The sequence below is a fragment of the Aulonocara sp. 'chitande type north' Nkhata Bay genome, linkage group LG12 (assembly GCF_057382095.1).
Source record: "Aulonocara sp. 'chitande type north' Nkhata Bay isolate Kocher_YH1m ecotype deep benthic linkage group LG12, A_spYH_male_GT1.1, whole genome shotgun sequence".
NCBI lineage: Eukaryota > Metazoa > Chordata > Actinopteri > Cichliformes > Cichlidae > Aulonocara > Aulonocara sp. 'chitande type north' Nkhata Bay.
In genome coordinates this window covers 36,528,723-36,541,377 of record NC_141355.1, presented here as the reverse complement: position 1 = coordinate 36,541,377, position 12,655 = coordinate 36,528,723, and the positions used below count along the sequence as shown (strand labels likewise).

Genomic DNA, 12,655 nt, shown 5'->3' with positions numbered 1-12,655 from the left:
GTTCTTTGCGTATGTCTTCTGTTTCCTCATTCTTCCTTCCCCCAATCTTTACCCATTTATTTGTTCTTTCCTTTGTTTGTTCTTCACTAAAGTAGAATTTTCATTGGCATTTATATTTTCTCATATTTTTAAATGATTAAATACGAATGAAAAGCCTCGGTTTGTGTTTGCTCAGTCGTATATGTACATTAGAGTATTTGAGGCACAGCTGAGCTTCGCAAGCTTCCAGCAGATCCCTAAGTAGCTTTAAGAGTCTCAGAATGCATTAATCTATGAAAACAAAAAGTCTGGTGTCAAGGTGTAAGATTTTAAGATTTGTTTTCTAAAATTGCAGTGTACGTCATTCAATAATTGGTAACATCTCTTTTTCAATTTAAAAAAAGCATTACCTTTTACATTATCGCTGAATAGTTGGTACAACTAGGGATGCTTGGAGCTGATGTGCTGTGCAAATGCAAAGTGCATTGGTGACAAAGCATTTTTACATGAGACAAGTGTTGCAAGGGATAAAAGCATGCTTTACAAAGTTGCTGGCATTGCCAAAATTTGCATACAGTTGTAGAAGATGGCTTACATTAGTGAGTTTCCATTAGCTCCATACTCTTTTGTTTTAATGTTTGACAACCAAATAGAGCTGGGCGATAGAACGATAACGATATGTATCGCGATATAACTTTTTCTCGATAGAAAAATTAAACTATCGCGATAGACCTCGCCGCTCTTGTCCTCTTAAAAAAAAGAAAAAGAAAAGAAAAGAACAGCCAATCCAAATTACGTAGCGCAGAGCCGAACCAATCACAGCCGCAGCGTCACGTCACGTGACTTGTTACGTACAGCACAAGTGCCAAGCCGCACATGTGTATTTGTTTGGGAAGCAGCCAGCCACCGTACCGCCCGGGTAATGGAGGAAATGAGTGTGCCGACTAGAAAAATCAACCGAGCGTGACCGAAGGTTACCGAAGAGAAAACAGATGATGGTTCCAATGCCGGAGAGATTGTCGAACAGAAGAGCCATAGAAGTTCCGTAGTGTGAAGGTATTTCGGCTATTTCAAGTCTGACAAAAAACAGAGTAGCGTGCACTGTAAATTGTGCCGAAAGCAAGTCTGGAAATACAATAAACTGGTGCATGCGCTACGTCCACACGTACCCGGGTATTTTTGAAAACGCAGATTTTTCTATGCGTTTGCACCTTTCGTCCACACGTAAACGGCGTTTTCAGTCACTGAAAACGGAGATTTTTAAAAACTCCGGCCAGGGTGGATATTTTTGAAAACTCCGTTTTTGCATTTACGCGTGGACTAGAAAAACGGAGAAAACGCAGCGTCAAAGGTGTGCGCATTTCCTTCATTTCTCCCTTTATGTGTGGACGGGATTATTTTTTAAAACGAAAACGGAAAATCTCCGTTTTCAAAAATACCCGTGTACGTGTGGACGTAGCCTCAGTCTCTGACTGGAAGCGCTAATTCGTCATTCGGCTTTTGCCAGACTAAAGTAACTGTTAAAACTGTTCGAAAAGCTAAGCTATACAACAAGGAGAGATTGAGAATTTCCTTTTAGTTCTCAGTTTATTTGATATTGATAAAAGTTAGTCAGTTTTGTCTGTTCTTCTGTAAAACAAACTAAGATTTATTTGGAATTGACAATTTAGTCTGTTTCGTTTGTTCTATTTTGAAACTTAAACGCTTTAGCGGCTGCCTTTTGTGTAGTTTGCAATATTTGCCTTTATTTATCTGAAAAAGTCTCATGTTCCTTAAGTACATCTACCCTGTTGAACTTATTATGGGAAATAAATATTTAAATAAAAACAAGCTGCTGATTATTTCACATTTTACTTGTGAGCAACGGCACATTTAAATCTTACAAATATAGTTATTTGGCTTATATCATGATAGATATCGTTATTGCCTGAAATGAAAAAAACATATCGTGATATGAAAAAATCTTATATCGCCCAGCTCTACAACCAAACCATAAAAATCAAAGTACATGTCTATTTCAAAATTCCCTGGTAGTATAAAACTGATTTTTCTTCTCTTAGGTTGTATGAACCTCGAGACTCTCATTAGGAAAGTTATCGGTGTGTGTCGTTAACACCGATTCTTTTCGGGATGACAGTAATGTGATCGAGTTCGGCTCTGATCCAAGCACCAGCTGCTCTTCTGTCCAAAGAATCAGCAACATCAGGCCCGGCACAGTCGAAGATGACACTCGTTCGTTTCACCTTGTTTTCATTGCTCAGCTGGAGGACAAAAGGATGTTTATGGATGAGCTCCATCAAAAAAAGAGAAAAAAAAAAAACCCTGACTGTTGTAGTGCACAGAGCATGAATGTGGTCTTTGTGCTGTGGGAGTCTTCCCAGCGCTTCCAAAGAGACCAGACAGCTTCCAAAAACATGCCTTTGTCCGGCCTCATTTGTTCCCCAGTTGGCTTCAGAGTGACTCTGCAGACCCTGCAAGAGGTTTACAGTGTCTGGTCTGCTTGTGGAAATCAACCAGAATCTTCGTTAAAGTGAGATACAGCCTCTGTATCAAACCCCAACACCATTACACACCTTCCCAATTTCTGCCTGCATACACACACATACACAGCAGCATAATGGAATTCAAGGGTGGCTGATCCCAAGGCTCCGGCTTTGTAAGGAGGCTTTGAACTTGAACTGCTCGACAGCAGGAATTCACTTTGTTTACACCCACAGCACAACGTCGACTTTGGAGTCCATTCACCCCCACCCACCCTCATCCGTCCCGGGAGGGACGGCGAGAGGAAGCAAGCAGAGGAAGGGATTTGTGCAAACTCGGTCCCGTCTAAGCGGATATCAATGACCCGGCTTTGATTTTGGTTCATCGCGTAATGCTTCTGCTGAAGGTTATGACTGTAGGTTTTGACACAAAATTCATTTAGTCAGAGCAAGCAGGAGGTCTAATTGGGAGCTAAAATCTGAAATCATGTCATTACCTTGCACAGTTGCTACATAATTACTGGCCGAGCTGCAGTCTTGTTCTTTGTTAATTAGGTTTTGTGCTCGGGGTGTTTGTTGCTTTAATGTAAAATCCTTCATATACATAATGGAAAGGTGCTGCTATACAACATGACTATTTGAAATGTTTATGTTTATAATTTTTAACAGTGGTAGTAGTAGCCATAAATTAAGGATGCGAGTTATATTTTTTGTGTGCGTTATTTGGCTGTGGTATAAATAGCCATGAAAATCTCCAAACAGCTCTAGTTTGATCTAATTGTTTGCCAATTATTTTCTCAGTCAAAATGTTTCAAGCTTGTTTTTACATTATTATTAAATTAAATCCACAGTTAAATGGGTGAGATGTAATGACCAGTGCACAGGGAAGTTTTTAAAAAAGCGAGCTGTAAGGATGTTTTGCACATTGTTGGATTGAGATGTGGAGACTGTGGAGGCCATATGTGTACAGTGAACTCATAAGAAATCAGTTAGAGATGATCTGAGCTTTAGGACACTGTATGTTATTCTCCTGGAAGCAGCCATGAGAAAACGGGTACGGTGTAGGCATAAACGAATGAACATGGTCCGCAACAACATTTTCTGTTTCTCTGACCATTCCTTGTAAACTATAGAGATGTGAATGAAAACTTCATTAGATCATCGGATCATCATTAGATCGTTTTACCAACAACCGTGCCACATATAATATTTGAACTTCAGCAGGTCATCTTGAGCATGTCTACTTGACTTAAGGCAATGAGTTGTTGTTATATGATTGGCTAATTATTTGACCATTAATAAATACAAACTAGGGGGTCAAAATCTCTGATGAACTAAAATGTATTGGCACTTTTGTCAACAAATTAAAAACAAACTAATTTGGAGAGACGAATCAGAGCAAAATATGTTGTGCAGAAAGGTGGGACGATCAGATGTGATGTCCTTGTGCAGTTGGGTTAGACTGTCAAAGGTGCTGCAGCGGCAGACCTTATATTTCTTTTAACAGACCCAAATGCAGACACTCGAGACAGGGGCAGGGTTTAAACAAAAAGCGAATGGTTTGTTAAGCGGGAAAAAATAACACACACAAGTAAGATAATGCAAAACTTAACTAGGGCTACACTAGGAAAAACTATATACTAAATTCAAGGGACAAAGAACATTGAAAGAATATGATGAAAACCTAAACACAGGATTACCAGAATATGGAAACCAGGGAGCATGTAAGCTAGGGACGTGAATACAACAGACAGCCTGACAACGAATGACATAGGCTGTATCCCAATTCAGGGTCTGCAGCCTTAAAGTACGCATTTCAAGGCTGATTACGTCACAGCGGCGCGCCGAAGGCTGTCCCAATTCAAAGGCTGCTCGAAATGCGGCCCTGAAATGCATCCTTCATTTCCCTGAATTTTAAGGCTGTGGCAGTGTAGACTTCGTGGCCCAACATATCCCAGAATGCATAGCGCTGCGGTGGGTGTGGATAATTTTGCCGAAAAAAACGGTGGATGAGGGGCGGCCGAAGAGTAAACTTTAAGTAAGTACTGAATATTATGTCACTTATTTATGTGCAAATGTTTAATAACGAAGAACATTAAAACATTACTGTTGGCCACATGTCTGCAAAGTTATGTGACATTAGTGACGTTTGTACTAACTTGGTTTTAAAGCCTTTACTTTAAAATATACGCCGTTCAATAGCTGAGCTTAATCTTACAGAGAATGATCAAAGCTCATGTAGAAACAAACAAATGAACAAAAGATTTTCTCCTTCATTTCTGTCAAACAAAGCTGTATGACACTTTTCCAGCTGTTAGTATCATGGTTGCTAGGCAACCTGGGCAGCGCAACGGAGGCCAGACCGTCCCATTTCACAAGCCTCGCACTTCCGGCCTTAGCGGTCTTCGAGTACGCGGCCCTTGAGGATCGTTGAGGCTGCGTAATTTAAGGCTGCAGACCCTGAATTGGGATACAGCCATAGAGTGGAGACGAGGGGAGTGGCAACACCTGGGGAACACAGCTGAACCAAATGAACACAGGGGAAGGAAAACTGAACACACCTGAACATGGACCCGAGGCTGTCAAAATAAAACAGGAAACACCGTGAGATGTGGACTTGCACATGAACTTGACACAGGACGAAAGGCAGACGAGAGAGCGTACATGAAAGCACAACACAACAACGACGCGACACGGAAGACATGGTAGAATCAGAAAATGACACAGGGATAAGAAAATAAGGACTAAGAGTATTATTAACTAAACATGAAAACCAAGGACTAAACTAAATGAAAAAACGTAACATTTTTCAAAGAAATCAGGAAAACCTCACAATGAACCATGACACAGACGGGCACATTTCATTTGCAACTGGGAAGAAGGTACAACGATCTCCAACACTTCCTGTTTTTCATGAAAACGCTTTGGAAGAAGAGAGTAGACATGTGGACACCTATATGGAAAAAAGACACTTTGTAAACCATGTGTAACCAACAACATTTTTACACTTTATAAGTTAGTCAACTGAATCAACATTAGAATTAGTCTATGATAATCTTATGATATTTAGTTGACGAAAACGAAAAGATTTAGAGGCATAAATTATGACTAAAAGGACGTTTTAGTAAAAGACTATGACTAAAACTAAATCAAAATTTTGAAGCGTTCAGTGTATGTGGAAGTAATCCCTGTGAGCCAAATACTAAGGGTTCAGACTGTTCAGCATTCAGTTTTTGAAATGTTTCTGCTCTTCATCATAGTCTAGATGATATTACTGAGAGTTGGTATCTCCAACATGGTCATCTCAACACAACTGTGGCAGTGACAAATAGAGAAGCTGCTCCAAGGCTGAGGTCAAATATGGAATAGTTTGAACTGTGTGTCATGCAGAGCTACACTAGTGGAGTCCAAGAATGAGCATAGAGGACTGGAAAGCCATCTTCTTTCAGTCTTTTTATTTTACACCTGTACTTCTCACACACAGCAGGTCGCAGTAATGAGCCGGGCTGTTGTCCAGCAACTGTCAGCCGTACACCTTGGTTTGTTTTTGTATTTCATGGCGCTGTGAAAGAGCTGTTTGGCCTTCACAGGCTCAAGCCTCTCACATACTAAATATCATCTTTGAACCCTCACCTTGTGCCTAGAGGGCTTACACTTGACTATAATTACTTCCCAAACACGATCGTAAATCCGTGGTTCCCCACCCTCCCTCTCCCTGCGGTCGACAGTTCAGCTTCTGGTGAAGCTTTGCCCTTCGCTGATGAAACGAAGGCTGCTGCGACATGTTGCTGCTTTGCAGGGATGCCCTGAGTTTGTCCTGAGCATTGCCAGATGGAGGAGATTTTTAACCTTTGTTTCACAGATTTGCAGAGCACAGGAGCCCTGCTTTACTTTGACACTTGTAGTCAGTTACAGTCATGCCTGGCAGCTAGAGGCCAAATGCCACCTGGAACAGTGGGAGGTTTTTTCTCCAGGGACGGCCGTGAGTGCAAAAATGTGCAGAGTAAAAAAAGATGAAAATACCTGAGGCTGTTTTGGCAGAATAGCTCTTGTAGTTGTCATCATTTTTGTTGGAGGGGTCAAACTGTAAGGGCCCATGCACCGGGGCGGTATTCCCCCACAGGTCCAACTTCTATTTGAAGCGTATTTGTTCATGTGTAAACAAGCAGAAAAAGTGAACCCACAACTAAATAGAAAGCTACTTTCTGCTGCTCCTAGGGCAGCTCTGCTTGTTTGATTTGGCAGATTTTAACAATGGATAAACTTCCCAATGCAAAACCAAAGGGATCTGTGTCCTCTCCTGGGACTGAACTGGGCAGCTTTTGCTTGTTAGGAAAGTGTAAACTACACCCAAGTAAATTGAGTTTTTAGTGGTTCCATAGTGTGGTGGTTACGTGGAGCTACTCAATTCAATTTTATTTATACAGTCGCCTCAAGGCGCTTTACTCCCTCGTGAATATGGGAGTCGCTCAAAGTAGCCTCACTATTCTCCCTGCAAATCTTTTAACCCTCTCAGGCTCAAATTAAACTTTTTGTTGCTAATGCACAACCAAGTCCTGCAGTGGTACTCCTGAGTAACAAAAACTCATAAAATATGTATGTGGGGGTAATCAGATTGTTAGTTTTTAACTGTTGCAAATTGGCAACGCCTGCCTCGAGAAGGTTAATGTAAAGTTATGTTGTGAGAAACTGACTTTTACACCCTGCTGCCTCTCCAGTGAGCCTCTCCAGTGAGCCTCTCCTCCCACGGATGGAGTCCAACTCCATTGCTCCGGACTGCAGCTGAGTCCTTATTTCTGCAGCCTGAAGAACAGAACAGCGATTGCTGTGGCCTCACTGGAGAGGCAACTTCATGACACTGAGGTTCAACTTTCTTTTTAACATAAAATACTGTGGAAAACATAAGTTAATTGAAAAAAGGGTCAGAATGTTTGCCACATATACTTACCAAGGCTACATCTACTGGTGGACGTTGATTTGTTCACATCACCTGATTGCTGGAGCTCTGTCTAGGCTTAGAGTTGAGTTTTGTGTAAACCACAATCTAAATGTTAAAATGTAAAAAATATGAGACTTTGGGAGAATCGTATATTCCAAAACTTATCCCACATTTGCAAATTGCACATATAGAACTGCTCTTCTGGTTGGAAACAAGGTTCTGGTCAGTTTCTTCCTTGTACGAATCAGCCTCATATTTGTTTATCATATCTTGATCAACCTGAGATTAAAACTCCTCTCGACTGTCTGTCACATTTGTACTGCCGGCTCTGCGGTCTTGCTGTCCTCCCTGAGACCCTAAGAAACGTGGCACAGTCACCTGTCAGTAGCCCTTGGCGTGCAGATGATTTGTGCCGACACGCTCGGTTGCTTCCTCCCACCTGTCCTGCTCTTTGGTCCCACAGAGAGGTCATCGCCGCTGCTATTTCAGCCACCCCTCCTGCTGGTAGAGAAAATGTAAAATGTGGTGAAAGCACTGCAACAAACAGCAAATGAATATCCAGCACTGCAGCCTCTCTTTCTGCCAGCAGGAAATGATGTGTGTGGCTGACTTTCAGATTCATGACTGCCTCTGGCATGATTTTTTTCTGTATTTCCATCCGCATGTTGGATTTCTGATTTTGCATCATGCATCCGAGTACTGCAGTACAGAAGATAAAACTAAATATTTGATTTAAAAACCTGGATTATGTGTTGATATTGGCCTTAAAGCCCATAAGAAAATATGTAATTTCACTAATGACTGATGCAACAAATGATTTTTTTTTCTTTCTTTTTTTTACAGACGCTCAGTATATGTGAGAGAATGGCTGATATTTTGTTGCCTGATTTACAAAATAAGATGAGCATTTAAAATTCCATTCAGGTATTAAAATGCTCACAGGGAAGATTATATTTTCTTGTCTCCAGTTTTTGGGATTTGCAGTTTTGGAATTTCAGGATGAAGCAGAAGAATGAGGAATAAATGAAACTAAAGACAGAGAGCAGGTTAAAAGAGAAAAACTGCAATCTTGTATCAAAGCCTTCATTTAAATAGCTTCTTACTCCAATCCAGTGTATCCTTTTCTGGCTTTGTACTTAAGCCTTCAGTTGTCAGCTCGCTGTTTGTACTAAATGCTTCGTGACACACGGATCACCTGAAATTTTCTGCAACTGTTCATTTGGCTTTGGCTTTTTAAAAGCTCTGACTCGACTTATGTCATGTTTTGAGGGAAGATTATTTGATCGCTCTCCACCGTGTGCGTGCTTACCTTGTTGAGTCCTCATAAGGAGCGCGGAGTTCAGAGATTAGGCTCAATACACAATGCGGTGTAAATAATATGCATTTACATAAATGATTATGTAAATGCAAATCTGTATTTGATGTGTTGTCATCCCAAAATGTGAATCTGAATAGAAACTGCTGCCACCAAGAGACAAGATAAACGTGAAAATTGTCTCTAAATTATAGAATCGTTACTCAGCCTGTGCGAATGTCACGTCCCTCCATAAAGGAACACCTGCCTGTGTGCTGTTTGTGCACTGAGTTCAGAGGAGGTCAGGTCCCCTCTTCCTCCTCCTCCTCCCTTCCTCTTTCTGTTGCATGTCATGCACAGATGAACCTGAGGGGAAGGTTGAGGTCAGGAGTTCCTTTCAGGCCTGGCTGAAGTATTGAGCTTTTCGGCATCAATAAATCATTACCTCGTCAGATTTGGGATGTTAGTGTAATTACAGTAAACCGATCAGGCATAACTAAACAGACGTTTGGCCTCAAGAGGCCAACATTCTGCATCTAATGTTATTAAACCTCAGGTTCAGCTCAGATTATCATTTAAAGCAGGAAGAGCGCTACTTGTGAATCAGCAAATGGAGCTGTGTTTGCAGTTTTCATTCGATGTCAGATCATATGAGAGTAAAGGACCAATAAAAACTTAAGATGTTTTTCCGCTTCAGGAAAGGCAAAGAGGTGATGTCAGCAAAGAGGTTAATGGAAGTCTGTTTCCTACAGAAGTTGTGTTGAAGTTGGTATTTATAAGTGTTGCTTTCTTTCCTAAGATTGTCTCAGTATGAGCAGAACTTTGAAGGTTAAATACATTTAAAATTTATTTATTTGGCTACACCAGCTCAGCTCACCATGCGTCACCAGTGCACAGTAGAAACAGGACTTTGATGGAGCACACTAGAAACTCCTCTCAAGTCCACAACTGGAAAAGATGATTGAACAAATTTATATCAGATATTTTGTCGCACAGTGATATAGGTCTGTAGGTTTGTTGCAATATGAAAACAAACACATCTGCAAAAAAATGCAACCAGTGCATGAAGCTGAAGCAAACATGCATCTGCAGTCTGTGGACTCAGAAAACTGGAGGTGTGGAGGACACAAGCAATGGTTTGTTGTCAGTTTTGAGATCTGTCTGTCTCAGCTGTCACACAGCTGTCAGTGCTTCCTGTCTGAGCAAACCGTCTTCCTGTCAATCTGTAAACCCGTTGGCTGTCAGCTTCTGCAGAAACAGTCCAAAGGTCAAAGAAAATAGAATTAAAAATTCACTTCTTGCTCGAAGCATGAAAACAGCTCGGGATTAAACTTTGTTGTACTCTGAAAAAGACTCTATTTGGGGCCCCACCTGCTGTGGATATTTACACATTATATCGACCCTAAGTATACAGTACGCTGGTTCGATCCCTTTAGGGTTGCATCAGGAAGGGCGTTCGGCATAAACACTGCCAGATGAAATCTGTGGATCTACCTGCTGTGGCTGCTCCCTGTGAGTAAGTTGAAAGGAGGTTCTTCGTTTTCTTTTATAAGTATATTGTGGTCATGATTATATTTGCATAAATTAAAAGTCGATTACATCACCACTTTAAAAACGCCCCGGCCGCCTCCTTAAACTGTAACTGTGATGGCGATGTGGAAAAGTAAATTCCTATAAAAAACATGAGAAAAGGCACTGATATCATCCTCCTTCGTCCCTGAACTTCACCACATCCTGCCATATAAAAACACATCCCCTCGACTCTTTGATTTTTTTCATCTTTTCAAATTCAAGGCCGTTCTGCTCATCTAAAGGCTCAATTTATTCCTCAGCTGAAGTTGAAAGAGACTTTACACCCTCAGAGCTCTTTTTCCCAATGCGAATGCCCCCCCCCCCCCCCCCCCTTTTTATGAGGAGGAGGTTTTTGTGAAAGAAAGACAAATCTCAGCTCGTCAGCTTGGTTATGGCGACACCCGCCTGGGGTCGGGAGCTGGGATTTTCTCCGTGAGCCAGATCTGTCTCCTACGCATACATGCTTGCAGAGCTGTGAGGTTTTAAGAAGTGATGTACAGCATGGAGACGCTTGTTCGGGAGAGTGTTGAGTTGATGAATCTGGTTTTGTCAGACAAGTTTAAGGAATGTTTTATTTATTTTTTTATTTTTTTATTTTTTTGGAAAGTGAGAGAGCACAAAACAAATTGCCATGTACTCCAGGACCCAAGAAAAATGAGTGGTCATCAGAAGGTGACATGTGGCAGGAGGGTGAGTGATTTATCCAGAACTCGGGAGCTGGAATCCAAAGATACATTTCCTTTTGAGGCACTGGGCTGGGACAGAAGAAGAAAGAGTCAAGAGCCATGACTAGAATCTGTTCAGATCTCAGCAGATGAATCGATTAGCGTTGCATAAGAAGCTTTTAGTTTGTTTTTTTTAAACGCAGAAACTAGTCAACGTGGACCCAGGGCAGAGAAAGTCCGAACTCAGGATTACTACAGACTTCTGAATAGGAGGAGCCAGTGTTGTGCAAGCTGACCCTTTTCAAAAAGCTCAAAAATCTGCTTGTGTAGATTAAAAAGAACAATGTGGTGCCTGCAGTTTCTGATTATTGCCGGGGTCTTAAAAGCTTTCCCGTTTATGAAAGAACTTCAGAAACATAAGTTTCTGTTCAAAGTATCCAACTGTTGAAATTAGGTAAATTTATTCGTGTATAAAGTTTTGGGCTACTTTTATCTTTGGTAACAAGATTGAACGTTTGACCTTCTCGTTGCTTTTCTCCTTCACCTTCCTCCTATTAGCCATTGTTTTTGTGTAGGTTTATTCTTTTACTCTAATTTATTGGACTCCGTGTGGGAGTTTTCCAATATTTTGCAATAAACAAGCTGCATACAAAACAGTTGGAGATGAGTTCAGGGTATTCGTGTTGTGCTAGGGGTGGAGATGACCGTCTCACATTGATTTTCTCTGAGTCTGGAGGAGAGTTTTTGTGGCCTCAGTTGTAGGCTGCAAAGACCAGCATCGCTCTGACTCTTCTAACTCTGCCTGCCAATTGTTTACATATTTGACATAACTTCTGCTGTTGTGCCTCCAGGCACCTGCTGCGCAGCTCAAAATGCCTCGCCAGGCGCAGCGTATCCAATAGCTGCTCTGTCAGTCTGCATCTGCTTGATAACACAAGAAATTACAGCTTTCTGTCCGTCTGCCTTCCTGAGTGAGATTTCTGTGCTTTGACAGGCAGTGGACAGACTGCAGAGCTGTTTACTGTGTTTTCATGGCAAAAGAAGCTTGTCTCACCTTGTCCTGAACATCATCTGAATGTGGAGCTGACTTTTACTATTTTGAAAAGGCCATGCATCGCTGAGATAGCATGCTTTAACCAAGTTAATGAATTTATATGTATTACACTATTAAAATGACCCAGTAAGCATGCAGAATATACTGTAGAGGATTTCGTTTCCATGTTAAATCCTACATACTAGAGAAAAATCTAGAAAATAAGGTTAAAAATAAATAAAACTACAGTACTATTCGTTTTGCCCCCCCTTAAAAACAATCCTTAAACTTGTGCTATTGTTGTCAACGCATTGATTATTTTAAGTTTGAGTCCAACATGTAGCTTTTCTTACCACTCCAAACATTGTCCTGTTTACTCAGTCCTCATGCTGAGTGTTTAGAGCCACATATTCGTGCTCCCAAGTAACATTCGGAGATAAAATATCAGAATTTCAGGAGCTGGGCCACGCCTCCAAACTTGACCCTTCCAGTTCTTATCTATGTATCACCCCCGATTTCTACAAGCTGTTCTCGTTCTCATGCCCCACCCTCCCTTACATACAACAATCTTGTTTGTAAGGCATCTTAAACTGCACTGAATGTCACATGGTTGCTGATACGTCTCCAGGCCTGTGTAAGTGGGACCTACTGTGGGGAATAGAGTCCACCTACTAACTGCCCCCAAAATGAGAA

The 12,655-nt window shown here is 41.3% G+C and overlaps 1 protein-coding gene across 2 annotated transcripts in view; it reads left to right on the top strand.

The window, feature by feature from the left end:
• The window catches only part of fras1 (Fraser extracellular matrix complex subunit 1), a 294,299-nt gene that overhangs the window by 49,452 nt on the left and 232,192 nt on the right, over positions 1-12,655 (top strand). Inside the window, exon 1 of one of the 2 annotated variants that reach the window (XM_086315448.1) lies at positions 10,705-10,954. The exons of the other annotated variant lie outside the window; for it this stretch is intronic. Coding sequence (XP_086171574.1) covers positions 10,757-10,954 — 198 coding nt within the window. The 5' untranslated portion in view covers positions 10,705-10,756. Of the gene's footprint in view, positions 1-10,704; positions 10,955-12,655 lie in introns of those variants that run through there. 2 annotated transcript variants of the gene reach the window in all.